General features: G+C 37.7%; 1 protein-coding gene across 1 annotated transcript; it reads left to right on the top strand.

Moving 5' to 3' along the window:
- Nucleotides 1-18: 18 nt before the first annotated feature.
- On the top strand, nucleotides 19-25,889 carry KIF14 (kinesin family member 14). The gene is made up of 30 exons (XM_066192293.1): nucleotides 19-55; nucleotides 1,754-2,932; nucleotides 3,289-3,543; nucleotides 4,961-5,048; nucleotides 6,511-6,609; nucleotides 7,578-7,630; nucleotides 7,954-7,984; nucleotides 8,343-8,450; nucleotides 9,581-9,697; nucleotides 10,313-10,431; nucleotides 10,729-10,901; nucleotides 11,242-11,389; nucleotides 11,490-11,553; nucleotides 11,755-11,939; nucleotides 12,655-12,757; nucleotides 12,973-13,133; nucleotides 13,791-13,938; nucleotides 14,592-14,744; nucleotides 15,293-15,419; nucleotides 16,019-16,112; nucleotides 16,623-16,761; nucleotides 17,175-17,278; nucleotides 17,715-17,809; nucleotides 18,549-18,770; nucleotides 18,919-19,103; nucleotides 19,678-19,836; nucleotides 20,368-20,487; nucleotides 21,311-21,385; nucleotides 21,994-22,132; nucleotides 22,252-25,889. Exons 2-30 carry the CDS (start codon nucleotides 1,842-1,844, stop codon nucleotides 22,611-22,613), a joined length of 4,917 nt encoding a protein of 1,638 aa, XP_066048390.1. The 5' UTR covers nucleotides 19-55; nucleotides 1,754-1,841; the 3' UTR covers nucleotides 22,614-25,889.
- The last annotated feature ends 1,870 nt before the right edge of the window (nucleotides 25,890-27,759 follow it).

Genomic DNA, 27,759 nt, shown 5'->3' with positions numbered 1-27,759 from the left:
GCGGCCCGAGCGGGGCGCAGCGGGGCGGGCGGCGGTTGAGGACGGGCGCGCTCAGGTGAGGGGCGGCCCGGACGGAGCTTCCCGCAGCCCGGGGCGGCGTCTCCTCCGCGGGCCCGGCTCTGGGCAGCCGCGAGGCTCTGGGCCCTGTGGGCCCGCGGGTCTGGAGGTGCTGCTGCCGCCTCCTCGCCTTCTCCCCGAGGGAGGGCCCGTGGCCGTGCGGGGTCGGCCGGGGAGGGAAGGGACCTTTGCTGAAGGGTAACAGAGCTGCCGGTTGCCGCAGCTTTGAGCGCTTGCCTTTCGTATCTAGTTAGTGGCTGTAATTCTTTAAAAACGAGGAATGAGCGTGTTTCTTGTTCTGAGTTCAGTTCTCTCGAACTGAACCTCATTCCGTATTTTAGAGCGAAGGAGCCTTTAATGGGAAGTTTCATTTTTCTCCAGAAGACTTTGTGATTACTCATAAGGCACAGCTGTGGCAAGAGGTGAGGAGAATTTGCAAGAGTTATGTTAAGCTGCATGGAAAGGATGGGCTTTTCAGAAAACACTGGCACCATTCATAGCTTATGTCCGTGTTTCTCTATTTACTGACTACTAGAGGGAACCACAAAGTTTGTATTTTACTAATCACGTAACATAGTTTCCTGTCTCAAACTGGATTGAGCAATAGATACGCTGGTCTGAAATTCTGATGTTTTCCTCACAAGTTGTGAGCTGTGAAAACTCTGCGGTCATGACATGTGTAAGTGGATGTAACTGCATAAAGTCTGAGAGTACTCTGAAAGCTATTACTTAAAAGTGCAGCGTTAAAGGAAACTTCTGTTGGAGCAGTGACTAAATGATTTCTTCTACATCGCTTGCTCTCCTCTTGCATTCCATTTTTCCTCTGACTGTGTACTTACTGCTGTTGTTAATGATATTGCAGCTTTTGAAGGATCAAAGGCAGAGAACTTCTTGTTGACTTGTAACCATGAATTAATCGCAGCTGGCAAGTCTGCAGTGGGTGTTGATATCAAACCTGTTACAATCCGGTAACTATGATGCAGATACGGCAGGGAAAACATGCTTTCCTATACAGATTACATATACAGAGCTTTTGAAATATTTACATGTAGAAAGGACAGGGAGTATATTTTATGGTTTTCTTTTGTCCCCTAGGCTAGGTGTCTTTTGTTTTGCTATGTGTCTATGTACCAGAGTGCACTAAAATGACATCCAAAGGTACCCTTAATAGTCGTCCCTGTTAAATGTCCTGATACTGGGTTATATATTGCATATCAAAATCCTGAGAAAAACTTTCCTTCCATGTTCACAGACTTCTTATTGAAGGTTAACTTTGTTCTCTGTTGGAGTATGTTAGCTGTGCAATACAATGGGTGTCAATAGATGTGAGTGAATGGAGATGTGGTCTGGAATTTCTGTAGTTTGGAAATCATGGTAGATCATTTGGGAGAAATATCCATGGTCATCTTTGTTGCTAAATAGATTGTTCTTTTTACCAACTGGTGCTTCTTTGTGATGCTTGGTTTACTTTCTGAGAATCATAGAACTCAATAAATCAAATCAAATAGCCTGCTGTAGGAAGCAGTCATTCAGATATGAAATTATTTGTTAAAAAATACTAGAAGCAGGATATTAATTGTTCTTAATGTTTGGGAATATGTACTGCAGTATCTGTAAAGTGCTCCCCATGCAGCAAAACATAGCTCACACTGCACATACGCATCATGAGCTTTTTTTTTTTGCTTTGTCTCCCCAGATTCCTCATGAAGCAGCAACTAGAAATAATCCTTTAGGAAAGGTGCTGTACTTGTTAACATTTGGGTTTTAATTAGCTGGAAGACAAGATGCCTATTTACACAGTTCCTGCCAGGAGCCCTGCTGGAACACGATGCACGGCCACTTTCCAGAAGGCGTCCTCACACCATACCCTGGCCAGCAGTAAAGCATCTGGGCACCAGCTGAGGTCACAGGTGTTGGGAGAAAAGGATTGTCTGCCTTCATGTCCTCAGAATAAGAGTGAGGATGTAAATAGGACCTATGTGATTTCAGCTTGTGAAAAAGTGAGTGATGTGTCAACTTCTTTTAAACTGGAAGGGAGATTAACACTCCAGAGGAGAACTGGAACGAGCAAAAAATCAGTGTCTGGTAGTGACGCAACCCAGAGTACAGAAGAGCTACAAACAGAGAAAAGACTTACTCTGCAGAGGCGTGTGAGGACTGGCTCCACAGAGAGAGGTAAAATTAATCAGAATATTGTGCCTAGGAAAGGAAATTATGACTTTGATGCACAAGGAAATGACAAGATTACACCTCCACAGAATATTAAGGGTACCGATGGTGTTAAACCAAACTTGAAGTTAACTGAGAGTCAGTCAAGTACCAAGTTGCAGCATAACCTGAACAGCAAGGATTGCTTTGGTTTAGTTGGTGGTGTCTGTGTAAATACTACCAACACCTGTTTAAAAGATACAACAAGCACTGCTGACACAAAGTTTCAAAATGAAGTTCCTAATTCAGAAGGGTTTGTTACCTCAAAATGTACTAAGAGGCTGCCAGGAGAGCAACTGAGTGAAAAAGGCAATATAAATAAGCTAGCTGGAAAGCAAAGGGTACAGCACTTGATAAAACACAGCAGCTTGGAAAGACCAAGGACACCAGGAAAAGTTTTAACAGAAAGATTTGCACTTACACCAAAGAACAGCACTTCTCAAGATCAACTATCCCTCAAGCTGGCCTCAAATGAGCAAACACCTCATCTGCCAATTTTAGCCAAGAAACTCCCTAGTATCTCCAGCTCCCTTCCTGTGAGTACAAGTTCAGAAACAAAAGTGAACACAGAAACTTTAGCTGAGAGCAGCAGTACTGGGGAAGATGTTTTCAAAGTGAAAAACAGCAAAGTGATTGTAGCTGTGCGGGTGCGGCCCTTCATTAACAGGTTTGTATCCTGGACTAATTTCTGGTGCTAACAGGGTGTGTTGATTTCTACTTTATATTTGTTGAGTGATTTCATCATTGATCCAATAAGGATATACTTGGAAATTAGCAGATACTTTATGCAACACCAAGATAGATTTTATTAAGAAACTGAATTGACTTTATTGGTGTTTGGGTCTGGTTTTTACATATTCATTAACAAAAGTGTTTTGAACCTTAATATTTGTATGTTCCTCAAACAAGTATTTTTAGCAATGATCACTGATTTTTTTTTTTTTATTTCCATTAGGCAATGAAATTACTAACTTAAAGCATGTAGCTTTTTTTTTTTTTTATTTTCCCACCTTTTCCCTTCAGAGAGAAAACTGAAAACTCATTCCCTGTGATCTCCATGAGTGGTTCAGAGACAAATGTACAAAATCCATCCACGAAACAAGTTTACAGCTTCAGTTACGACTTCTCCTTCTGGTCTTTTGACAAGGGACATCCCAATTTTGCAAGCCAAGCCATGATTTATAAAACTTTGGCACTGCCACTCCTCGAAAGAGCTTTTGAGGGCTACAATGCTTGTCTTTTTGCTTATGGGCAGACTGGCTCTGGGAAATCGTACACGTAAGTTGGTAATAATAATTGTTAAAATTCTGCTGGTTGTTAGACAGTGTTAAATCATGAAAGAGATTGAATGGAATAGTTTTCAGAGCGATTGAATTCTATCAAAAGGTTATTGTGTGTTTTAAAAATAATTGGACCAGTATTTATAGCAATTAAGCAAAAGTTAACTTTGGAATATTTTTATGGATGTGCCCCTGACCTCTTTCTGCTTTTAATGGGGAAAATAAAAAGTTTTCAGAGATTTTAGTGAAGGAAAACCTTTATTAATTCAGAGAGCTTGTCAGACTCTTCCAGTCTCCCAGTGCTGTTTTTCACCATTGTTTGTGCATGAAGTGGCATACTAAAGTGTAGCATGTTTTTTGGATAAGACATTTAAGAGATCATTATGATCATGATCCTTATGCTTTAGAACTTTAAGTAAATCCAGATGTTTGTGGCACTGCTTATTTGAAATCAAATCTCTGTACAAAATAATCCCAGATAAGTAACATTTTTAGGGTTTCAAGCCAATTGTGTATACCTTATCTAGATTTTGAAAGAGAATGCCTAGTGAGCTGTTTGGTTTCCAAGCATGCATCTATTAAAATTAGTTTATGGGTTTTATAATTCCTATCAGATGCTATAGACTTTTAGTAAAGGTAGTGGAGGACCAGAAATGTTTCTGTTCAATTTACAATAAATATATATAATAAATATAGAACTTACACAGAAATAAATTCTCTTTTAAGTTGGTCAACTTCCATTCTAAGTAGCTGAACTCAGTTTTTACTTGCACTGTTGTTTTTACTTTGGCCTAAAAGGAAGATAAACTCAGGACTGCAACTGTTATCCTCTTTGTAGGTTTCCTGTGTTTTTGTTTGGATTTTTTCTTTCACTTAAACAGTCACTTACCTTCACCCCTTTGTGTTTTGAACAAGGCTGAAATTAGTATCAGGGTCCTCTGATCAAGTTTACAAAACAAATTTCTGCTGTGCAGCCCTGTGTGTCTCTAGACTGTGGGTGGATTAGTCCAGGTGTGCTGCTGTGGCAGAACTCCACCGGAGAAAACTGCACCAGAGCTGGGGACAGGCTTAGGTTGCACTGAAAGTGTGCTGAGAATATAAAATGCAGGCCTGTTAAAATATGAACGTTTGTAGGTTTAATGTTTATACTACAACTTTCTCTTCAGCTGCTGTGGAGTTTTTGTTTTACTTGGGTTTTTAAACCTATTTAAATTGGATGAAATAGAAAATACCGCTGGATATCACCTTGTCTAACTCCACACTTAGACAAGCATCAATTTAGATCAGGTTAAATTCTGTTGCTTATTGTTGTATAACTTAGAAGCGTGTGGCATGGCAGCTGTAGAGCTATACAGTTAACATTAAAACTCTCTGTGGAGAGTTACAAGACTAAACTAGGATTTTTGTGACCGCAGGATGATGGGATTTGATGAAGACCGAGGAATAATTCCAAGACTTTGTGAAGATCTTTTCAATCAAATAACACAAATGGACAAAGAACAGGTGATATGCTTATGCCATTGACCTTATATTGGAATTGGAAAGTGATACTTGAATAGTGAACCCTTTATTAGTGTTCATATCCTTTTGCTGATTCAAATCTTATTTGTTTTCATAGCTCAGATTCATGGGGTTCTCTAAACAGTCAAAATCAACATTGCTTTGTTTCCTTAATGGCAGTGATGTAAGAAAGAAATATGGGCATGATACTTTTGTTGCACCACTAGACTAGGAGTCTTTCCTCTATATTGCATGTCTTACATTTTAAGGTTTATGTAAGGAAAGGCAAAACAAAATCCCAGTGGGCTCCATACTTTCAGTGGAGGCAGTAAAATAGAGCTCAAAAATATGAATTTATCATTAAACATCACATATCAAAGCAAAATACACTGTAATAGTATTCAAATTCCAGTATTCAGCTCAGTAGTCTAGCTGAAACAAAAAATAACTACCCTCACATTCTTTGTACTTTTTTCCTCTGTGTGGTTGGTTGTGTCTTTTGTGACTGACTTGCGGTTCTGTAGACCTTAACATTCAGTTAATCTTATTCAGGCAAACTTTTCTATTTTTAACTGTTCCAAATTTTCTTATTGCTTTATATTTGAATTCTAGACTTTCAAGCCTAATGCCTATGAACATCTAATATTCTAATCCTTCAGCAGATTTGATAGACACTGAGGAATTTACAAAAGTTATTGCTGAGTTTGGCTATAGAGTATAACTTCTGAAAAATGCAGAGCTTTTTTTTATTCCTTTGCTTTATGCATTGTGATTCTGTTGCAGTGAATTGTCTTGAGTCTTGTCTTTCTTATTCCAGTGCTTCAGGGGCTTTGCTGCAATCTTCCTGTCTCTTACAGAAAATTCCATTCTTCTTGAAAATAGAAAAAAGACCCAAACATCCTCAGAGGAAAAAGATCTGTTTTCATGGAAGTGTTGTTGTGGTGTTTTTGTTTTATTTTTATTGCTGTAGGTAGAATCAAGGTTTACCTTTCCATTAGGTCACTCTGTTCCATGTCAGGATGTTGACAACATCATTCCATGCCTCCCCTGTGACAGACATCGTGCTGTACAGGCACAGTCCCTAAGGGAAAGAGATGACTGCAGGTGCAAACAAAATGATATTTTTGTGTACTAAAAACCCAGTGCTGAAAATTCTGAAGTGGATATACATACATACATACGTATATATATATATATTAGTGCTCTATAGTTTCTATCTGGGAATGTCTCTGGATGGAGCTCCAGCGAATTGTCTTTTTGGTCTTAGCAGAGGTGTTACAGTAGATAACCTTTTAGAGTCCCTTTCAAGCCAAACTGTTTCCTGATAACATTTCTCTTGGAAAGTCCCTACAGCACAAATGTTTCTAATATTGAAAATCAGGATCTGGTGGTCTAAATTAATTTTTGAAACAAAGAATGAATATGTTTTGTGGACTATATTAATAACTATTATTAATTTTATTAGGTTTTGTATCATCTTGAAATGAGCTTCTTTGAAGTTTACAATGAGAAAATTCATGATTTGCTTGTCTTTAAAGCTGAAAATGGACAGAAGAAACAACAAGTAAGTTGCTCACAGAATCAAGTGTCTGCATAACCTAAGTAGTGGCATTTATTCTGAAACAAAAATGCACAAATGACAAGTGATCATTGTTTTTTACCTAAGTACCTCAGTTGTGAACAATGGGATTCAAGTAAAAACCAAATAAAAATATCAAAATATCACATGACTTAAAGCAAAACACTTGTCACTGGAGAAATGTTAAGCAATGCTGAAATAGAAACAAAATGATTCAGTAGGATCTATCAAAATAGTTAAAATCTCCCCTTATCTGCAAAATTAAGACAATCTTATCAGCCTTTATAAAAAGTCTCATAGGATATATCTAAATCTCCAGCTTATAATAAGAATCTTCTGCACAAAATAACTTGAGTTATAGTCTTGTAATTTAGGTGGAGTTTTCTTTTTTTGTTGCCTGGATGTCTCTTAAGGAGCTGGAGAAGTGGGGAAAGGAACAAGATTGGCCTGATTAACTAGTTAAGGCTCACTAGTTAAACCAGTTTAGCTAGTGTTTAGTGGTTGTGTATTAGAATATGTAAAATCATAAATTAAAGAAATTTGTCTTAAGTAGTGTATGTAGGGAAGGAATTTATTATGTCTGATTTATCAAAAGAAAAGTACTTCTTGTGCTTTGACATTGAACACTGGCCACTTGTATGTAAATTGAATGTTAGTTTATGATAGATGAAACAGATGGAATGCAAAAGATGATATCAACATACAACTTGCTGTTGAAATGAGTCCTTTAGCCTAAGCTTGGGACTCAGGTGGACTTGTTATGAAGAAATTAGGACTCTACTGTCTTGTCTAAAGCAGGAGTGCTTTCACTCTGAGTTTTGCCAGTGATTTTGGGGTAAACTACTTACAAACATAATAGATTTACGTTGTAGAATCTTAAAAAAGATATTCCTGAGTACTAGATCTGACTAATGCACTCCTAGTAATTTTTATTTTGAAATTTTTCTCATCAGCTTCGTGTAAGAGAACATCCAGTGTTAGGACCATATGTGGAAGGCCTGACAGTGTAAGTCTTAACTGTACTTATTTTAACAGATGTATGATGTAATCCGGAAAGAGGATATCTTGAGGCTCTGTGAAAGCTTGTGTACTCACCAGCAGAACCCAGTGTTATGTAGTTTTAGAAAAATGCATACCCATGACTAGCTTAATATATTTTCTTTATTGCCTTAGTGAATTCTAAAAGTGTGGAAGTCTCAAGACAACTGCAGCTTTCATTATGTATTTGTATTCTGTTTATAACTGGGAAAATGCTTCAGAAGTCAGGAAGCAGGGAAATCTATAGAAAGACAACTGTCTGAACCCAAACTTTTTTTCTCCCCACTCTAGGAATGTTGTCCGTTCTTACTCTGATATTCTGGTAAGAGTTTTTTGGTTACTAAAAGGGAATACAAATATTTCTGCCTGCTCCTTTTCTGCTTACTGCTGAAAAATAAATCCCATGGATGGGAAGCAAATGATGAACAGACTGTCCAGTAGTGTATGATCTTTCAGCTGGTTTTGTAAAAGTGTGACAAAGACTAGTCCTGTATAATGGAGCTGAATAGATTTGTACAGTCACATGTCACTGTTCACATCGTTATTTCTAAAGTTTAACTTTTAATTCCTTTTTTTATAGTCACAATTTGTGTTAATAACTGTATATGCAGATATTTAAATCTTCAGTTAACCATCCAAAATAGGGTTTGGTTTCATGTCCTGACTTTTGTCTTTTACAGAGTTGGCTTGAACTAGGAAATAAGCAGAGAGCAACAGCTGCTACAGTAATGAATGACAAGAGCTCTAGATCTCATTCTGTCTTCACCCTTGTCATGACACAAACCAAGGTATTGCTGGGGTTTTTTTTGTATCTGTTCAAATCTGGTAGTAAAAAGTTCTTTTGTGTGCTGCCTAGAAAATTGTGAGAATATACTTGAAGATCTTTGAGTAAAGCACAGGGCATTTTAACATGGCTTTCTACACCGCAAAACTTGTTTTATTTTACATGCTTTTAGTAGATTCTGATGTCTTTGTGCTAAGTATATTTATAGCTGCAGTATAAATATGTCTAGGCTGACAGATCTAGGAGTAGTTCCAAGTGTCTCAGTGTGATTTTTGAGATGTAACGGGAATCCTAGCTGAGGCCAGATGGAATTTCACACATTTTAGCTTCTAAGAAAGTTAGGCTGTGCTGAGTTCCTGCAGGCAACAAACTGGGGCAGTGGTAGGAGATGCAATTTCTGCTCAGCTTCAGAACACTTCACTGAATAAATGTTTTCTTGCTTCAGGATGCCTTTTCCCCAAGGGTCTCCAGGACATAGGGACTACAACTCCTCATCTGATTTACAGATGCTTAAAAGACAAAACCTGACTTAGTGACGTGAGCCTGAAGACAGAAATGGAATAGGTAGAGCTCCTCAGGAGTCTAGAGACTGTCAGTTTTCTCCATTGACAAATGACTTGTTGGTTTGGGGGTTTTTGTTCTTGATTGGTTTGATTTTTGATCCCAGTTTCCTGGATTTTCTCCTTTCTTCTTTCCCTTGCCATTTTCACCACTAGAATATTGATTTTTCTCTATCATAGCTGGTCTTGAGCTCTTCCACTGACTCCTTAACTGATCTTCATTGGTCTAAGTCAGTAACAGCTTACTGATTTGCATGTTTATTGGATAACTGCAATTGGATTGACTGCAGTCATCAAACTTCAGACCCAAACCCCTAGTTTGGCAATCTGTTGGGTTTGCAGTTTATGCTTGTGCAGTTATTCAGCCACAACCAACTGATACTGTGGTTATAAGTCTGAGCTTAGTCTCCTTCAAGGGATGTACACAAAAGTATCCTGTCAAAAATTAAATGGCAGCATGAAAATTTTATGTATTGTGGACAGCTTGTCTGATTTCTTCTTATCCTCAGGCTTTTTTTTTTTTGTTGTTTGTTTGTTTGTTTGTTTGAATGCCAGCATCTCCCTTTCTTTCCAGGTAGAATTTGTGAATGAAGAACAGTGTGATCGTAGGCTCACCAGTCACATAAATCTAATTGATCTAGCTGGCAGTGAGTGCTGTACAAAGGCTCAGACCACTGGAGAAAGGCTGAAGGTAAATCAAGAGTGCAAATCTGTGGAAAAGGCTTGACTCCTAAGAACACCCTTAAACTCCAAAGCATGCTCACCTAACAGGACCTTTGGGCTGGAACTGTAGCTGTAAAAGGATGTATACAGCCCTTATGCATATCAGTGTTATGGCACATTTTCCAGTGAGGGTGGGTGGCCTGAATAAGCTGTTTGGAGTGTGCAATGTGGCAGATCTTGCTTAGAACACCTCTCCCCATGTTATGTAGGTCTAATGATCCTGCAGGAAGAGTGAGGGGAAACTCTGTGACTTTGGAGATCATGGATCAAATATCATGAAGGTTATAGCTTGCCCTGTTTTGGGGGCATCTAATTAAATAGATTTTTCTAATAACAGAGTTTTTTTCAAGCTGCCTTCATAAGTTTGAAGATTCTTAACACTACTTATTTTAAAGGTGGGGTCTTTATTCTTTCCAAATGAAGATGCTCTTGCATCTTACTGTTTTTTTCATAACTGGTGACATTTAATGTGGTACAGCTGTAGCATACATTGAACAAACATAATTAATCAACAGCACAGTTGATAACATCACACAAGAAACTGAGACTGTATTATAAATATTTTTATTTTTGCTTTGTGTAGGAAGGTGTGAGTATCAATAAGTCACTGTTGACCCTTGGAAGGGTTATTTCTGCACTGTCTAAACAATCTCAAAATGGAAGGAAAACTTTCATTCCTTACCGGGAATCTGTCCTTACTTGGTATGTACATTATATAGAGAGAGACCTTTCTGACACTGGTTTTTCTCATCTATTCCTGAGGCACTACTTCCCATCCTTTCTCTCACACTCTCTCAAATGACCTTTGGTGGGAAGAAATTAGCCTGTTGTATCAGATAAACACCAAACAGGAGCTTGGTTTGTGTTTTAAGTAGCTGACAGTCCCTCTCAAAAAGCAAGATCCTGGGTAGTTTGTATTTAATCTGTTCCAATTGGGAAGTTTTGAATTTCTCTGTCAGTGTGAGGCCCAGGGATTGACTGGTATTTTGTCCACTGAAGGCTGTTAAAGGAAAGTCTTGGTGGCAATTCCCAGACGACCATGATTGCCACAGTGAGCCCAGCTGCCAGCAGCACGGAGGAGACGCTCAGCACCCTTCGCTATGCCAAACAGGCTTGTTCTATTATCAACATTGCTAAAGTAAATGAAGATGTAAATGTCAAACTAATCAGAGGTGAGATTAACATCTGCAGTCTTTCAGGGTTGTCATTCGCATGTGTGTTTAGCTTATCTCTCAAAAGAGTTGTTACTACTAATATTCCGTTGTGTTGACTGATCTCTTGTCAACTAGACTAATACAGCATAGGATGTCTTCCTTTTAATATTATTGTTCTTTGTGAGCTTTTTTTATCTTTCAAAATGTAAGTGATGTCTTAGGCTACACTTGAGAACTGGAAACAGAGAAAGGTATTTTGTTTTTAAATAAGTAACAGGATTAATTTTATACTATTGTACTGAAGTGTATTTTCCCTTCATTTTTTACATGTACTGTATGTCTGGTTTTTCTAATGTAGAATTAAAAGCTGAAATTGAAAAACTGAGGGCAGCTCAGAAAAGTGCTCTGAACACTGATCGTGAAAAATACAGGCGTTATTTGCAGGAAATAACATCTCTGAAGGTAGAATTGCACCAGCAGGAGAGGAGCATGGCAGAAATGCAAAGGTCAGGCACTCATTAACGTCTTAATTTAAAATGGAAATGGTAAAATTTATGTGCTGTAATTTTTCTCCTAATACCTTACGTATTTTCTTCATATATTAAGGGCCTGGAAAGAAAAACTTGAACAAGCAGAAAAAAGGAAATTGGAAGATATAAAAGAATTGCAGGTACATTTTTTTTTCCTGTAGGACATAGTACAGAAAATATAACCTCAGCAAACCTTGCAGAAGAATGAGAGTAGCTGTAAGATTTGGTTTCCTTAATACTCGTCTTTTAACAGATTGCTGTGACTTCTTAGAAGAATTTAATGTAGATATTTGAATGCATAAAGTAAATTGCTTTTTAATTCAGAGCTCTTTTTTATCTAGAAAGCTGGAATTGCATTCAAAATGGACAATCATTTGCCAAACCTTGTCAATCTCAATGAAGATCCTCAGCTTTCTGAGGTGCTGTTATATATGATCAAAGAAGGAGAAACTACAGTTGGAAGATGTAAACCAAATTCAAAACATGATATCCAGCTTTCAGGAGTGCTGATTGCTGATGACCATTGGTATGTAGTGTTCTTTTTATATTATCAGTTTCTTCTCGCTCTTCCCTTTTTTTTGGAGTCACTCTTCCTTCTGGCAGTAACAAAATATAGTCTTCTAGCCAAGAAAATACTATGTAGGGATATTTTTTGTGCTGCTCAATGATTAAAGCAGCTACCTTCTGTTCCCTCTAGAAATCTGTTAACTGAGGTAGTTTAGTTTCTTTGTTCATTTCATTCACGTAGCAAAGTTTTCTTCTGCAGCATTTCTACATGAATAAGACCTGATCAAATTATGCTGTGTGATAGATAAATGTTACATTAAGTTCAGTGGAAAAGTGAAATGCCTTGGCAGTTTTTTATTTAATAAAAATAGACAGCAGCTTGGATGTACAGCAGGAATATTGCTTAAAGTGATTCCATGCAACTGATGCCCAAAAAAATGCTGTAAGAAATGTAACTAATCAGTTACTAAAAACATGAGTCACATTATCAAAGAAATTCTCAGATGGCAGGATATTGTAGTAATTTTCTAGCAGTGGATTCCCAGATATAAATATAGGTTCTCTACCAAAATATAGGCTGTCATTCATTAATTATGTGTGTTGTACCTAAATAGTATGAAGACAATCCACATCTAGGAAAACAATAACATCTAAAGCCTTAATTTTAGTCTATTAAGAAACATCACTTGAAATTATCATGAACTACTAATACTGCAAATGTTTCTTGTTTTCAGTGTTATTAAAAATACTGTTGGCAAAGTAAGTATTATTCCACTTAGAGAAGCCAAGACATATGTAAATGGGAAATGCATTTTGGACCCAACAATTCTGCACCATGTAAGTAATTGATCTGGTAATAGTAATTTGTGCATGTGTGGGTTTCTTTGCTTTGTTAATATCTCAGCTTCAGACTGCAGGTTTTCTGAGAATGCTGTGTAACCATAAATATTTGTCTCTTCCTCTTCGACTTCTAGCTTCACCTGCATGTTTTAAGCACTGAAAATTCGTTTACAAATCTGAAAGTTTCAATAGATTTTTTTTTCCCCCAATAGGGTGATCGAGTGATCCTTGGGGGAGACCATTATTTCAGGTTTAATCATCCAGCAGAGGTACAGAAAGTTAAAACACCTTCTTGTGGCACTTTGTGTTTGAATGATGGTCCAAAAGATTTTGAATTTGCCAAGAATGAGCTGCTTATTGCACAGCGAACACAGTAAGTATTGATTCTTCTTGTTCTGAAAATAAGCTCAGTAGTTAATTCAACCATGCAATTAGTTTTAGAAATGACTGAAGATTATTAATCATTTTACAATGGGGATAGTTGGAAAACAGCAACTCCATTTATAATGGAAGTCACAGACTTGGCTGAAATGATGTACACCTCTAAGGTTTGATAACCACAAGCTAATCCAGGTACCAACAATGTAGACCACTATTAGAGAAACACTGAGCTCCAGGGGTCCTCAGAGTAGTGTATCTCTTTAATTATGTTTCTCTCCAAGCATATGATGAGTCTGAAAATGACTTTTGATGTTTTAAAGAGATTTAAAGTCTGAAAAGTAAATGCCTTAGGGAAATGAGAAGAACCCAAAGCAACTACCTTAGTCTTCTGTGATGGTGGAGAATTTGAGAGACAGTGAAATGTTATTTGTACTTAATTTTGGGGGGTTTTTAAACCACAAGGCTCATTGATTTAAAATTTAATTTTGCATCTTAAGTGATTTAGTGAGTTTCCATTGCTGTCTTTAAATTTGTGAAACTGATATAATAAATTAAAATGGAAATTCAGTGGACATTGAAATTCTGGAATGTCTTCTGTATTTACATTGGAAGTGTCTCCAGCAGCACTATAAATGTATAACACTTTTAGGCTTGAATCAGAAATTGAAGAGGCACGACTGAAAGCCAAGGAAGAAATGATGCAAAGTGTCCAAATAGCAAAAGAGATGGTTCAGCTGGAGCTGGCCTCACAAAAAGAAGTGTATGAGAGCAAAATAAAATCCCTGGAAGCAGAGGTGGTGAGTTGCCATTGCATCATTACATGAAATATATCAGTAAAGTAAATCAGAAACTGTAGTATGTGGTATCTGTTTGTTTGGTGCTCGGTTGGGCTTGGTTTGTGTGTTTTTGGGTTTGGTTTTCTTTTTCTCTTACATATTATATAAGCATCTTAGAGAATGCAAAGCCTCATTCTAAAAAAAAAAAAAGTCAGCCTCAGTAACAGAAGAATTTGTAAAGTAGTAAAGTAAGTCTTCAGAGTTTTTCCAGGGATTGTAACTTGTAAGCAAAGAAAAATACCTACAGAATCTACCTTATTTCATGAGGCTTTAAAATCATTATACTGGATTGATTAATACAGATTTTTTCTTTCTAAACTTGCATACTATTTTGTAGGGTTTTTTTGTTGTTGTTGTTGGTACAGGTGCAACATGCATAAGTTGGCATAGAATAGTACATCGTGGTAAAACAATAATGATGTATCTCATATCTTACATATTCTACAGAAGACTTCAAGTGCTGCTTGTGAACTGGGATATAACCATTGCTGGTGTTGGGCTGTGTAGATCACAGAGGCTGCAAGTTTTAGATGTATTGAATATGTGCCTGAAGGATGGGTCACAAATGCTGTAGAAGGTGTGTTCCTCCTCTCACTTTTCCTTTTTGATCTTAGAGAGAAGAATCTCGTAAGAAGCAAATCCAAGAACTGAATAACCAAAAAGCCACAACTAAAATACAGGAGCTGGAGAAGGCAAAGAAAAGCCTTGAGCTAGAACTCCACTTCAATAAGAAGCGTTTAGAAATGGAGACCTTAGCTACTAAGCAGGTAATTGAAAAAACCTTTTAAGGCAATAAACTCTGGTTTGGTTAGGGGGCTTTTTTTTGTTCTTTAAAATCAATTATTGTACAGGAAATTATTTAAAGTACTTCTATGTGATTTTATGTAGAAGAACTGATTGCTTTGTTTGCAACCTGAGTATGGTAATGTATTAATGTTGGGGATTAAATAATGCTGACCTTATTTCTTAAATATTGTGGATGGTTTTGCTCCTGTACCAAAATTTAGCAACTGTTGCCTTTGGCAAAAGTTATTACTCCAGACATTAATGTAAGTAATGACTGAGTCTTGGCTGGTGTTCATATATATCTGGCTGCTGCAACAAATACAACTTTTTTAAAAAGCTGTTCCTTTTAAATTCCAGTATTTTTTGAGGATTGCAATATGTAAGCAAACCCAGAGAACTGTCGTGTAGCAGATGTCCAGTATAAAATCAGTTCTGTAAGTCTTTAAAATGGCAGGAACAAATTTTAGCTTCAACAAACAGCATTAAAAGTTTTAGATTTTTTTTTTTACCACTGCCCATTTTGCCCCAGGCTCTAGAAGACCATACTATTCGTCATGCAAAGATAGTGGAAGCTCTGGAAGCTGAGAAGCAGAAGATTGCTGAGGAAATACACACCCTTCAGAGGAATCATGCAAGTGGGAATAAACCAGTGATGAGTATGTATATGCATAATGTTACAAAGGCAATGCTGGCTTCTCTTTCTCAGTGGGCATGGGTGCTGGGTATTGATACAGGAACTTTTTCTGTTCCACTAATACTGCTCTAGTGATCCTGAACAAGAAGAGCCTTCTGTTGTTACAATCCTTTCTATTCATCAGCTGTATGTGTTGGACTGCATTAAAAGCCCTGTTTAATCACACTCAGGGTGGTTAGGTGAACACACCTGTTGTAGTCTGTATTTATTCCAGTAACTTAAAAGTCCTTCCCTGTCCGTCTCCACTGGTCAGGCATTAACTCATTGGGGAAACCAGAGTAACAGAATGAATTTTCTTCCGTTTCCTGTCTTGGATTAATAACAATAATAATATGGTGTCTGGTCTTATGCCTCCGTTTCTGAAATACCCTTTACCCAACCATTTAAAAGGAAGGGTAATGTTTTCCCAATGTGTTGGGAATTCTTAGAACTATTGTTGGCTAAATTACTTTTTTGCTTTTGGGTTGTGGTTTCTTTTCTGCCCTTTATTTTTTTAACCCTGAAGTTGTTGCATCACATCCTTTGGTTCACTAAATCAATATGTTCTATTTTCTTTATTAGCTCCACTGAACTGGAAGTCTCTGAAGCTGTCTGTGATGATTAAAGAGGCTAATGCCATTAGCAATGCATTAGGGAAAGACACTGTTTTCTGCAGGTCAGTATCTAAGTTACTTAATTAAAATGTGTATATGTAATGGATATATAATATTTATGTATGTACTTGAGGGTGGATTTGGGATGTGCTGTGAGCTGTTGGTGTTTCTTTTAACAGTCTTGTCCAATTGAACGTGATAAATTTATTTTCCAAACTATTGTTAGTTAAGTGTGTAGCTGAGCCTTGTTATTTTGAAGTGTGAATTTCTGATTTGAATTTTAGATCAAAACTTTAAAGGTATGCTATAGACAATTAATTTTGAATGTAGTGTGCTTTGGTAGGTGAATCCTCTGATGCCCGTGTCTGTTTTACTTTGGTTCACATATCAAAGTGGTCCTAAAGCACAGTAACTGTGAGGGGCATGATGTCTGAAGAAATTTTTGTGTTTATGTCACATTTTTAGTCTCTGTATAATCCTACCTACAACTACCTTGTTTATTTTTGAAATATTAATGTGTTTTTTGGTCTTGATTTTTGTCTTCTTTTTTTTTAACTTTCTCCAATCCTTAGGCATGACAAAACTGATGACAAAACAGGAACAGTGTCTTCTGTTCAGGTGCAGGTTCGTAACATCAAACTGGGAATAACAACTTTTTGGAGCCTAGAGAAGTTTGAATGTAAATTAGCAGCAATGAAAGAACTCTATGAGGTCAGTAACAATTGAAGAAGACCCACTAGTAATCAGTAATATTTTGTCACAGATAAGGTTTTGATAATGCATACAGGAGGAAAATCTTGGTGGTTTTTTGGGTTGCATATCTTAAAGGGCAAGACCCATGACTACTTTTCACTAAAAACATGGAGATGCATTTGTCCATCAAACAAAAAGAGCACAGTAGAAACAAATGTCTTTATTCAGGTAATTTGGTGTAAAGAGTATGGAGCAGTAAAACAAGGACTGCTTTGTGATTCTTTTGGTTGTTCAATTGTTTTATGTTGTAAAAGAACTTGAATTTCTGAAGTATCACTTGAGTTTTCATTATTATGTTTTATTTATCCATATGTTGACTACTTTATCACTTTTTTCTGTTTAACTCTCCTGTGTTTCCTTTATTTTTTCAGAGTAATGATAGAAATAAAGCAGTTGTTGATGTGTTTTATGATCCTGCTGATGAGTGGGAACCTGACCTTTCAGACAGCTCTATTTCCTTGCTTTCCAGAAGGAGGTAAAAGTAATTTGTAGCTACTCTTCTACCCTTAAAGCAAAGCAAAAAATCGTATAGTTGTCTAAATATGCTTTTGTTCCGCTCTTATACACTGTGTCATCTGTGAGTCTTCTCTTGTATTCACTCATTCTCTTGGATTTCCTCCATGGACAAAAGAAAGGAACAAAACTTGTGTGTAGAGCTTTCCAAAGTATCAGTGCAGAGTAAAATGTGTAGTTTCTAACGTTTTCTTCACACTTCTATACTATCAAAGCATTGTTTTTAGGGAGTAAATGGCAGATGGTCTGGGACCTTGTATTTGAAGTTTTAGCCTTATAACAATATTTATAACTGACTTGCACATTTGTGCAAGCTGTAGCTCATCATGGAAATGCTTGATAAGGAGAAATTCTTTTCTTTTCAAGGCTTTTCATGCTCTTTTATCATCCTTTTTTAGGAGCAGAAGCTTCATGAAGAACAAGAGAATTTCTGGATGTTTGTCTGAGATAAAATTGCAATCTATTCAGAATAAAGAGACTTCCTATCTATCAGGTACTTGCTAAATGGCAGAACACCTTTCATTTCATACTGAGACTTTGAACCTACTATGTGCATAAAATGTAGGTGCTTCTGATAGTTGTTTTAAAAAGTGTGAGTTGGAAAGCAAAATGCAAAAATGTCCTGTTTATGATACCTTCAAATTTATAATGCCAAGCTGTTAACAGTAGGGGTTTCTGTGGTTTTTTGATTATCCTTTCTTAGGGCAAAAACTTCCTGACCAGCTCTTTATGAGCCTAATGTAAGAAATTTATCTAAAAGGTTACTCTGCTGAACTACGTGGGTTAACTGGAGAAAGAGGCTGAATCCTGATACAGTAATATGGGGACTTTATTTGCTTGAGTTTTTGCTATTCCTTTAATTACTGAGGTTTCCCCAAGCTTTTGGGCAAGTTTTACAATGTTTTCTTCCTGAAATATAGGATTCTTTAGTCTCCCAAATATTTGAATGCATTCATTTATTTTAGATTGATTGGGTTTTATTTTTATTTCTCTGTAGATTTGATGGTTGAAACAAATGTATTCATGTTAAAGAATTTCACTATGGAATTTGTCTTTTTACTAACAAAATTTATAAACTATTTAGAACATTTTACACATTTTTTTCTAAATGACTGTCTTGAGTAGGTAAATGTCTATATAAAAGTCATTAAGAAGACACATTGACTGCTCACTCCTATGAAGAGTTTCATGCATGTATGTTTTGCTTTTGTTTTTGCTTTTACCTTGTACAGGTTCACTGAACAAGTCCGGCATATGCTCAAGCACTTCTGAATTCTTTCTTCCTGGAATTTGCAAGGAATCTATAAGTTCAGCTTTAGATTTGCTGGAACAGAATCATGAAGGAGGAAAAAGCATAGCAGATAGTCTCCTAATTAATTTGTTCATAATTTTTTCTGGAGCGTCTGCCATTTCAAAAGCCTATGAACAGCAAGATGAAGAATGTCAGGAAAACTGTAAGTCTCATTTTGGTAGTGGTTTAAACATTTCTAATGACTTGTCTTTGAGAAGCACAAGCATTCATGTGCTTGTCAGTCAGAAGAATTAATGTTCCTATGTTCATTTGCAAAGGAGCTGGATCTGATAGATCTCTTTCTCTTGTAGTTTTCTCTCTTGATCGTGCTGCTCAGTCCTACAGCATCAGAATTGTCTCTGCTTTTGACCAGATTGTGGTAATAAGTAAACTCTGGCTTAATAATGTCCAAAAGTGTCCTGGATCTAGAAAAGTTGATGAAGAAATAAAACAGGAGATAAAGAACTTGGGAGGTTATTTACAGTTGTTGTTGCAGGTAAATCATATTAAAGAATTTGTCTGTGTATAGAGAACTTCTCTGCATTAATGTAGTATTTATTACAGACTTGCTAAAAGCTCTTAAATATCCGATGTGTGCAGTGACAAACCAATGCACCTAAGGAAGATAAATAGCCAAGGCTGCATTTGTTCTGGCTAAGCTGGTAGTTCCATGTGGCAGTGGAGGGTAATGCAGACCTTCCTGTGCCCAGGCCCTGACAGAAGCATTGGTTCTTACTCGTAAAATTAAACACACAATAAGAGCAAATGATAGTTTAGACTTTGAAGTGCTGCTGTTCATAAACCAGTTGCCAGTGAATATTATTTTTGTGAACACTAAAGCCTTATGAATGTTTTTTTTTTCTTTAAAACTATGTGGTATAATGATATTGTTGCTCTGTGGTTGCAAGGCATGATTTTTTTAGCTGTGATAGATAAGCCATTGGAAGTAGGAAGATGTAAAGCTGAAAATGGCTGAGTATTGTGTGCTAGGAGCACTTGCTGTACAGAAAGAGTATTCTTTGACAGAGGTGCTTTCTGGCATCAGTGAAAGATGTGCCTTTGTTTCCCAGGGGTGTTCTTCAGATATATCCTCGATGGTAACAGAAGCATGGAGCAAAGTAAACCAAACAGTAAAACAAACAATGAAATACATAGGACACTTGGCAGTAGTCACAACAGCTGATATTTCATTTCCTGAAGAGAGCAACATTCCTGCCTCTTGTCTACAGGTGAAGAAATGTTTCTTAGAAATACTGATAATGAATAGTAATTCTAGTGTTGAGGTCACACTTACTATCAGTAACTGTATGTTGGAGCAAATCATTCCATATACCAACTGAATTAAGTATATTTAGAGTTTATCTATTACTTCAAATTTAAGGTGAAAATGGATGTATTAATACCTTTGACTTTTTTTTCCTTAAAACCTTAAAATCCTTTAAATCTGTGTAAGTTAAACCTATGAAGGAAAAGAAGTGTATGGTGCTTTTAGGACTGTACCTGCACTGAGATTATACAAGTCTATCTGTTTCACTGAAATTCATTACTTACATTTTAGTAATCTCTGTCTAAGTACCACACTGAATTTACAAAAATCTGAACTGAGCTCCTGTGGTCCAAGGAAGACATGTGTCTGAATAGACCTGCACTGAATAACGTGCTTGAAACAAAATTATTTCTTGTCTATTGTAGAAAATCTGTTTTAATTCTAGACCACATCAGTTTCTTTACCATTGCATTTTGAACCTTTGTTTTGAAAGGAATTTGTACTTGCCATTTATGATGGAGTAGGCTCAGGACTGGAGTGTCTCATTGATGCTGTACAGGAGAAAGCAAGAATGGTACAGAAAGAACTTGTGAAACAATGTCCACAAAATGAGGTGAGGTGAAATGAAGGTTAAAAACTGCTACTATATCTTGGATACCCTTGATCATGTTTTGTTTTTTGTGCTTGTATTTTAAATCATGAAGATTATACTACAGGGAGTTACACAAAATAAAGAATAAGGAATAAGCACCATAGTTAAAGATATTTCTGCAACTGTTTGAAAATTCCAGTAGGGAAGTTAGGGTGGAAACAAACCACTTTTTTAGTGGGTAAGCCCTTTTGACAAAGAGCCTGGTTGAATACCAAGAAAATACTTGGGAAAGACTGATATCTTCTGAGTGATATATTGTTCCTCTCAAGGAAAGCAAAAATTTCTTCCTACTCTGGTTTTTGCTGTTGTCATTCTTAATCCTACAGGAAGTAGTGAAACCATCCAAAATATTTTATTTCAGTGTCTTTTGCTTAACTCCCAAATACCTTGTGTTTCTAGCAAAAGGAACTGAGCACTCTGCTTTCCAAATAACAGTGTTCACTTGCAGCAAATTATTAAGTATTTGCAGGATTTCTGTACATGCTTGTCTCTGGTGCAACTAAGGTAAGGTGCTAATAAGAGCTACCCCTGCCACTTAGAATCACAGTGATACAAACTTACAGGATAACCTTTCTTTAGTGAATATTTAAATATGTTAATTTGATCCTCCCATAGTGAGGAGTTCAAAACCTTGCAGATGTAATTAATGTTTTCTTTGAAAAATTGCAGAAAATGTTATTTCTTTTGGGTATTTCTCTCTTTAGTATGTCATTGTTTGTTCTTTTTCTCTTAATGTACTTTGACTTGAATGAAGTGTACAATGTAATTAAAAGTTTCTTTGTAGGTTCAAAATCGAATAAAGGAGAACGTGATTGCATTGGCTAGATTCCTTGAAAATAACATGTCTTACTGCAGAAAGGTAAGAGAAATGTTTCACAAAATGTGTGCTTTGAGTCTGGTATTTAAATTTTAAGGATGCATTTATCTAAAAGGAATGTGTATATATATACTGTGTATTTATGATTGCATGAGAGCACTTCCTGTCACAGCAGCCTTCCTGTGACTGGAATGCTAGCTTTCCTGGCTACAGCATTTCCACTCAAAGCTCTTTTATTTTAGTTTTACTTAAGATCTGGAGGTACTTGTATCTTCCTTTTTGTGCTCATCTTGAACAACCTAAGTGGTTTTTTTTAAGTGGAAAGATCAGCTTGGCTAGTGTTTTATGACTGCTGCCAGAGTTTATGACCATAGTTACTGTTATTTTGAATTAAAACCAGGATAGATGATTTATCTTCTAAGAGCCAAGCATTTCCTGGATTTTCATGTCATTTGCTTTTTTGCTCTTTTCCTAACTTTGTCAACCATGTGCACTTCTTTTCAGTGCTGTCTGATATGACATGGCATTGTTTCGATTTTGTGTTTCAGCATTGGCTTGATCTATGTGACTGAAACCATAAATGGGCATGTTTAGTTGTTAATATACTGTGATGTATTTGATTCTCTTCAAATTGCGCTTTATTAATACAGAAAGAAACAGAATCTCAATTGCCAGAAGAAGACTTTCTGTATCGAGAAATAAGGAAGAGCACTAAGATTGCTGTGAAGTATTTGGAATTGGAGCAGTGTTTGACTGAAATCTGTCAAATTGTCTCTTCCATGCTGAAAGGTATTTGGCTGACTTACTACCTGTAATCTATGGGCTACAGGAGACGTGCAAAGCAAGGGAGAGGGCTCTGGTATCAGCAAAGTGCTGCATTTGATTCTTCTTGTTTCTGTTTCTCATAGGGTTGTACAGAAACACCAGCCCCCTCAGGAGCTTTGCAGAAAATATTTCTGTCCTTGCTGGGTATTTTAACAACTATTTCAGTTTATTTGCCTTGTCTTCTGCAAACAACCCTATCCAGAAAATAGACATGCCTTTTATGAACCTGGATGAACTGGACTCTCTGGTTGATTCCCTTATTATGAATTTTGAACTTGAACAAGGACAGCCATCACTGCAATCTCAAATCATTTGTAATGAAACTACTGAGACTCAAGGAGAACAGGTTGAAACAGGTCAGGCTGAACTTGCTCGGAAATCGAATGGGATTCCAGAATGCAAACAGACTCCAGAGCTTTCACCTGGTAGGATAGAATGGGTATAAAATGTTATTATCAAGAAATTAAAGAGAACTTCTTCCTATTGCAACATATCATAAAAATATAAAATTTATTGCTAATATTATTAGCAAGTGGTGGGAAAGTAAAATGTCATGTTTGAATAAGAACCCTATATTTCACCAAAGGAAAAAATACAATCCTTAAGAGGCTGTCAAACTTCAAAATACAATTCCTGTTGTTTTAATGGAAGTCTATTATTACCTAAGTTTATAAGAAATAATTTAATTTTTTTGAATTTTTGCTTCACCTCAGCTGCAATATGATCTAGTAATGCTACTGCAACTTGAAAGTGTTTTTTATGCCTTTTTTTGAACAGAGCAAAAGCTTTGTATTTATTTATGTAAAAGAAAACAATGAGAGCAAGTAAAAGTACTTTATGACCTTATTTGATGAATGCTTTTGAAAGTGGTTTTAGTTCATTGAAGAATCTGGGCTTAAAGTATCAATGCTGCTATTCAAAGTGATCCAAAGTATGTTTGTGTTGGGTTTGTTGCTATTGAGTTATCTTTTGATTGCTGAAATCATTTTCTCTTCTATTCATATTGGGATAGAAGCATATCTGTACCTAAATAACATACAAATTATCCCAGGTTCTAGAGAGCTTCTCAATCCACTACTTCCTTATGCTTGTTATCACTGCTTAACATCTTCCTTTTGGCCTGCTGGCTGAAGTTAACAGGAAGGATGGAAGTTAATTTGCATAGGTTTTAGGAGGCCTGGACTGAGCACAATTTACTCACAACAGTGCTGAGAATTCATAAGGTAAAACCTAAGGTTTTTGCCTGTACATCAGTGTGTCTGTTGTGGTTTAAGCTCAGCTGGAAACTAAGCACCACACAGCCACTCCCTTGCTCCCCCCCCGTGGGGGAGTACCAGGAGGGTAAAAGTGAGAAAATTACTGGCTTGAAATACAGACAGTGTGATAGGGAAAGCAAAAGCCACGCCCACAAGCAAAGCAAAACCAGGAATTAATTTACTGTTTTCCATGGTCTTCCCCATGGGCTGTAGGGGAATCTCTGGCCCCATGCCTGGAGCATCTCCCCTGCTCCAGCATCGGGTGGTGGGTCCTTCCCACAGACTGTAATTCCTCGTGAACTGGTCCAGTTTGGGTCCCTCATGGAGTTACAAGTCCTGCCAACAAACCTGTTCCAGCATGGTCTCCTTTCTCCATGTGTCTGTCCACAGGTCCCAGGAGCCCACTCCCTCATTGGCTTGGCCTGGCTTTCCCTCCTTCAGGCCCACCTGTGCCAGTGTGGGCTCCTTCATGGGCTGCAGTTGGATCTCTGCTTCCACGTGGACCCATCCCCAGGTCCCAGCCTTTCTGGCTTGTGTTCACACTGGAGTTCCAGTGTGTCCAGTCCAGCAGCACAGAAACAGCAGCGCTGCCCCAGCCATCTGCCAGTCCCTGTGCATCCCCACTGCTGTCCTCAAAAAGTCCCCAAGCACAGCAGAGTGAGGGGACCAGCAGCACAGCAGCAGGGAAAGCAAAAAGCAGCCACAGAGGAGCACTATCCCAGTGTACTGTAAGGCATCGAGCCCAGGGCAAGCACAGGAGTCTGCCCGAAACAGCCAAACAGCAGTAAAGGCTATAAATTCCATCTAACACATTCCAGTCAAAGCTGTTATCTTGAACCTTCTGAGCCCCATGTTGGGCATCAAAAGCAACTGTTGTGATTTAACCCCAGCTGGTAACTCAGCCCCACACAGCTGCATGCTCACTGCCTTCCAGGGGGACTGGGGAGAGAATCAGAAGGGTAAAAGTGAGAAAAATCATGGGTTGAGATGAAGACAGTTTAACAGGGAAAACAAAATATTGTGCATGCACGCCAAACAAAACAAGAAATTATTTCACTACTTCCCATGGCCAGGCAGGCGTTCAGCATCCCCAGGAAAGCAGGGCACCATCACATGTAATGGTCACTTGGGAAGGCAAATGCCATCACTCCAAATGTTCCCCCATTCCTTCTTCCCCTCTGTATACTGATCATGATGTCACATGGTCTGGAATGTCCTAGCTGTGTCCTCCCCACTTCCCAAGCACCTCCAGCCTCTTCCTCAGCATGGGAGTACAAGAAGCAGAAAAGGCCTTGGCTCTTTGTAACTTCTGCTCAGCAATTAAGAGAAAAAAAACCAAACCCTTTTATCATCGTGTTCAGCACAAATCCAAACCATTGTCCTAAACAACCTGTGGGGATTGACTGACACAGACTCTGTTTATGCCAGCAAAGGCAAGCCAATTTATTACACTAGGTTACCAGTATTGATAGGTCATTACATTTGTACAAAATTTCCCAGACAGACCCCCTTATCCTGCTCCCCTTAGAAACACAATCTTCTGATTATTATTCTCATGCTAGTGATGTTCTTTATCTCTTTCACCAACAAAGTCCTTGTTGCATCTCCCTTTGTCAAAGTAGTCAGCATCAGACGGTCAGAGCGACCAGACACGATGTCTTCACTTCTCTTCTTGCCTAGAATTTATCTCTCCCTCAGCTCTCACTGTACCAGGGCCAAAAGGTCTGCAGTGCTACCCAGTTCAGTTTCTGTAGCTTTCTGATCTCTGACAACAAGCTAAAAAATTAACCCCACCTAAGCCCAAACCAGCACAGCTTCCAAGGTGGCTATTCATGGCTGTAGTCTCTCATTCTGAAGGAAGATGTTCACCATGGTGAGAATTTCAGTCTTTGAGGACATGTTAGGCTCTTGGAAATATTTTATGTGAAAAGACTGCAGTAGAATCAATCATTGCTTCCTTTTGAATGTTTTCGTTATAACTGATGCTGTTATTCAGTGATTTTGTGCTTTTCTGATGCAGAGGAAATGGGGAAGGTAATTATGTTGATCCAGTAACCCACATATGTATTTCCTAGAGTCTAGCACGCTGTAATTCTTACCCAAAAAATGTCTAGCAGTGCAGTCCTGCCACCAAAAATACTCAGCACTTTTTCTTGTGGCTAATAATTTCCTTCTCACATAAGGTGTGATGCTTAATTGCTTTCTTAGTGTAAAGGCCTTTGCAAGTTTACTCAAGGGTTAAGAAAGCATATTCAGTTGTTTAGATTCTTATGCCTTTAAAGTGAAGTCTGATACCTTTCTACTTGTGTAAATGTATTATTTTGTATGTGGCTGAAGTTTTAAAAATGTAACTTGTTTTTTTCTATGTTGTGTATCTAAGCATGGGAAATGTAAAGAGTAAAACTATATCATGTACCTGATCACTGATTTTTGCAACTTCAAGTGTAAATTCCTTGTTGATTTTCTTCAGTCGATTTTGAGACCTTCCTTTGACAGTGAGAGTATTGCTTTCTTGCTCAAAGTATTGTAGTGTCAAAATATGAAATATTAGTAAGAAGTGTTTTCTGTAGCTCACAAGAGAAACAAACAAAATTCTTTACCTACCTAAAATTTCTTTCCTCTGCCAAGACACATTAACTTCCCTCAACTAACAGCACACATCTATAGACTGAGTGCTTATGAACTAATCTATGCCTATTATGTCAGAACAGTCAATTCCTTTCAATATCTGCTAGTCAAGATTATGGTGTTATGTCAAGTGTTCATTGCAAAATTACATTTGCTGTTAGTGATGTTCCGCCTGCCCGCATGATTAATCATGTTAGCTTTTGTTCTTGTGCTTAATGAGAAGCATTGCTCAGAAGACATATGGAGATTTGTAGCTCTGAAAACATATTGAGATTTGTAGCTCTGTGTATTCTTACAAGGGTTTTTTTTCCCCTTTCTTTAACTGAAACCCAGGTTTTTCACAAACTTAAAGCTCAAAATGACTTTGAGTTTTTAGCATTTTGGAAACTCAGGAAGTGACCGTGCAAACTAATGGGTTTTTGATGGACTTTTAACCAGGGTGTTGGAAGGGCTATCTTAATAATGCAATTTAGCTCCTGCAGTATGAGTGAAAATGTGCCAATGACTTCCTTCTGCTCAGCTGGGGTTTGTTGTTTTGGGGTTTTTTGCTGGTTTTTTGTTTGCTTTTTCTTCTTCTCTGTGCTAACCAACCGTGTCTAATCAATCCCTCTCCTATTCCCATTGCTAATGCACTATTTTAGAGTAAGATGTTGACAAAACCTACTTCTGCTAGTGTTTTCTTCAGCTTGGTGCCCTTGTTGCAGTTATACATCATTGAAGTGCTTCATTCTCACGATCCATATGGTGCCTATACAGCAGCAGTGAGCCTGAGCTCCCACACCGTGCTGCATTAACACATCAACACACCTAGCTGAGGCCCCAGCCAGCTACGGATGTAATATACCGTAAGGTATATTTATAACTATAGGCTCGTGTAACTAGAAGTTATCAATGCCAAGGAACTGGTATCACAACCAATATTTATGAAAACACCTTTCGTTAACTCTTATTAATGGAATTAAGATGTTTACTTCCAGCAGGTAACTGTTCACACAGTATTTGCACTTACTCCTTCACACTTCACTTGTACCCACACATAAAAATCACTCATGGCTGCAAGGCTGGAGCAACAACTGTGAGCTTCTGACTCTGAAGTGGAGGCTCAGATTGGCTTTGATGACAGTTTGATGTGCCAGGCACCCTCAGCAGTATGGTGCCTCTTTTTGGCTACTGTTTTCTAGCTACTGTTTCTTCATCCACAGCCACGGGTACCCATAGAACCATTCACACACACTTATACAGACAGAACTTTCATGGTTTGGGCCGAAACTTAGTAGCTGAAGGCATGCTTCTGCTAAAAGCACTAAATTTGGTCTCAAAAGGCTTTGGGGTTCTCAAATCTACAGCATTCAGCTCCATGACACTGAAATAAACTGTCAGTGAACAGTCAGGAACATGTGGGAGGGGTGGGAAGTGCTAAGAAGAAATGTTTAGGCACCTGACTGAGATGTATTGTTTTCTGCAGTCGTGATGAATTTACTTTGTTATATGTATTGATGTAAGCTGTGGTTTGTGGGTGGTTGTGTTGGTGTGGGGGTTTTGTTTGGGTTGCTTTTTTGATTTCTTTTTTCTTTCTTTTTGGTTGATTTTCTTCTTCTTTTCCTTCAGGAAATTAATCTTCTGTCAGCTTTCAGGTAAAAAGTAATTGGAACTCTGAGTACTTGACCCATGAGTTTTAATGACTGACATAAAAGGAGGGGGGCTTTG

The sequence above is a fragment of the Chamaea fasciata genome, unplaced genomic scaffold (genome assembly GCF_029207755.1).
Source record: "Chamaea fasciata isolate MVZ Bird 193981 ecotype frontalis unplaced genomic scaffold, bChaFas1.0.hap1 SCAF_10, whole genome shotgun sequence".
Classification (NCBI taxonomy): Eukaryota; Metazoa; Chordata; class Aves; order Passeriformes; family Sylviidae; genus Chamaea; species Chamaea fasciata.
The sequence above is the reverse complement of the archived record's forward strand: the minus strand, read 5'-3'. Positions and strand labels throughout refer to the sequence as shown.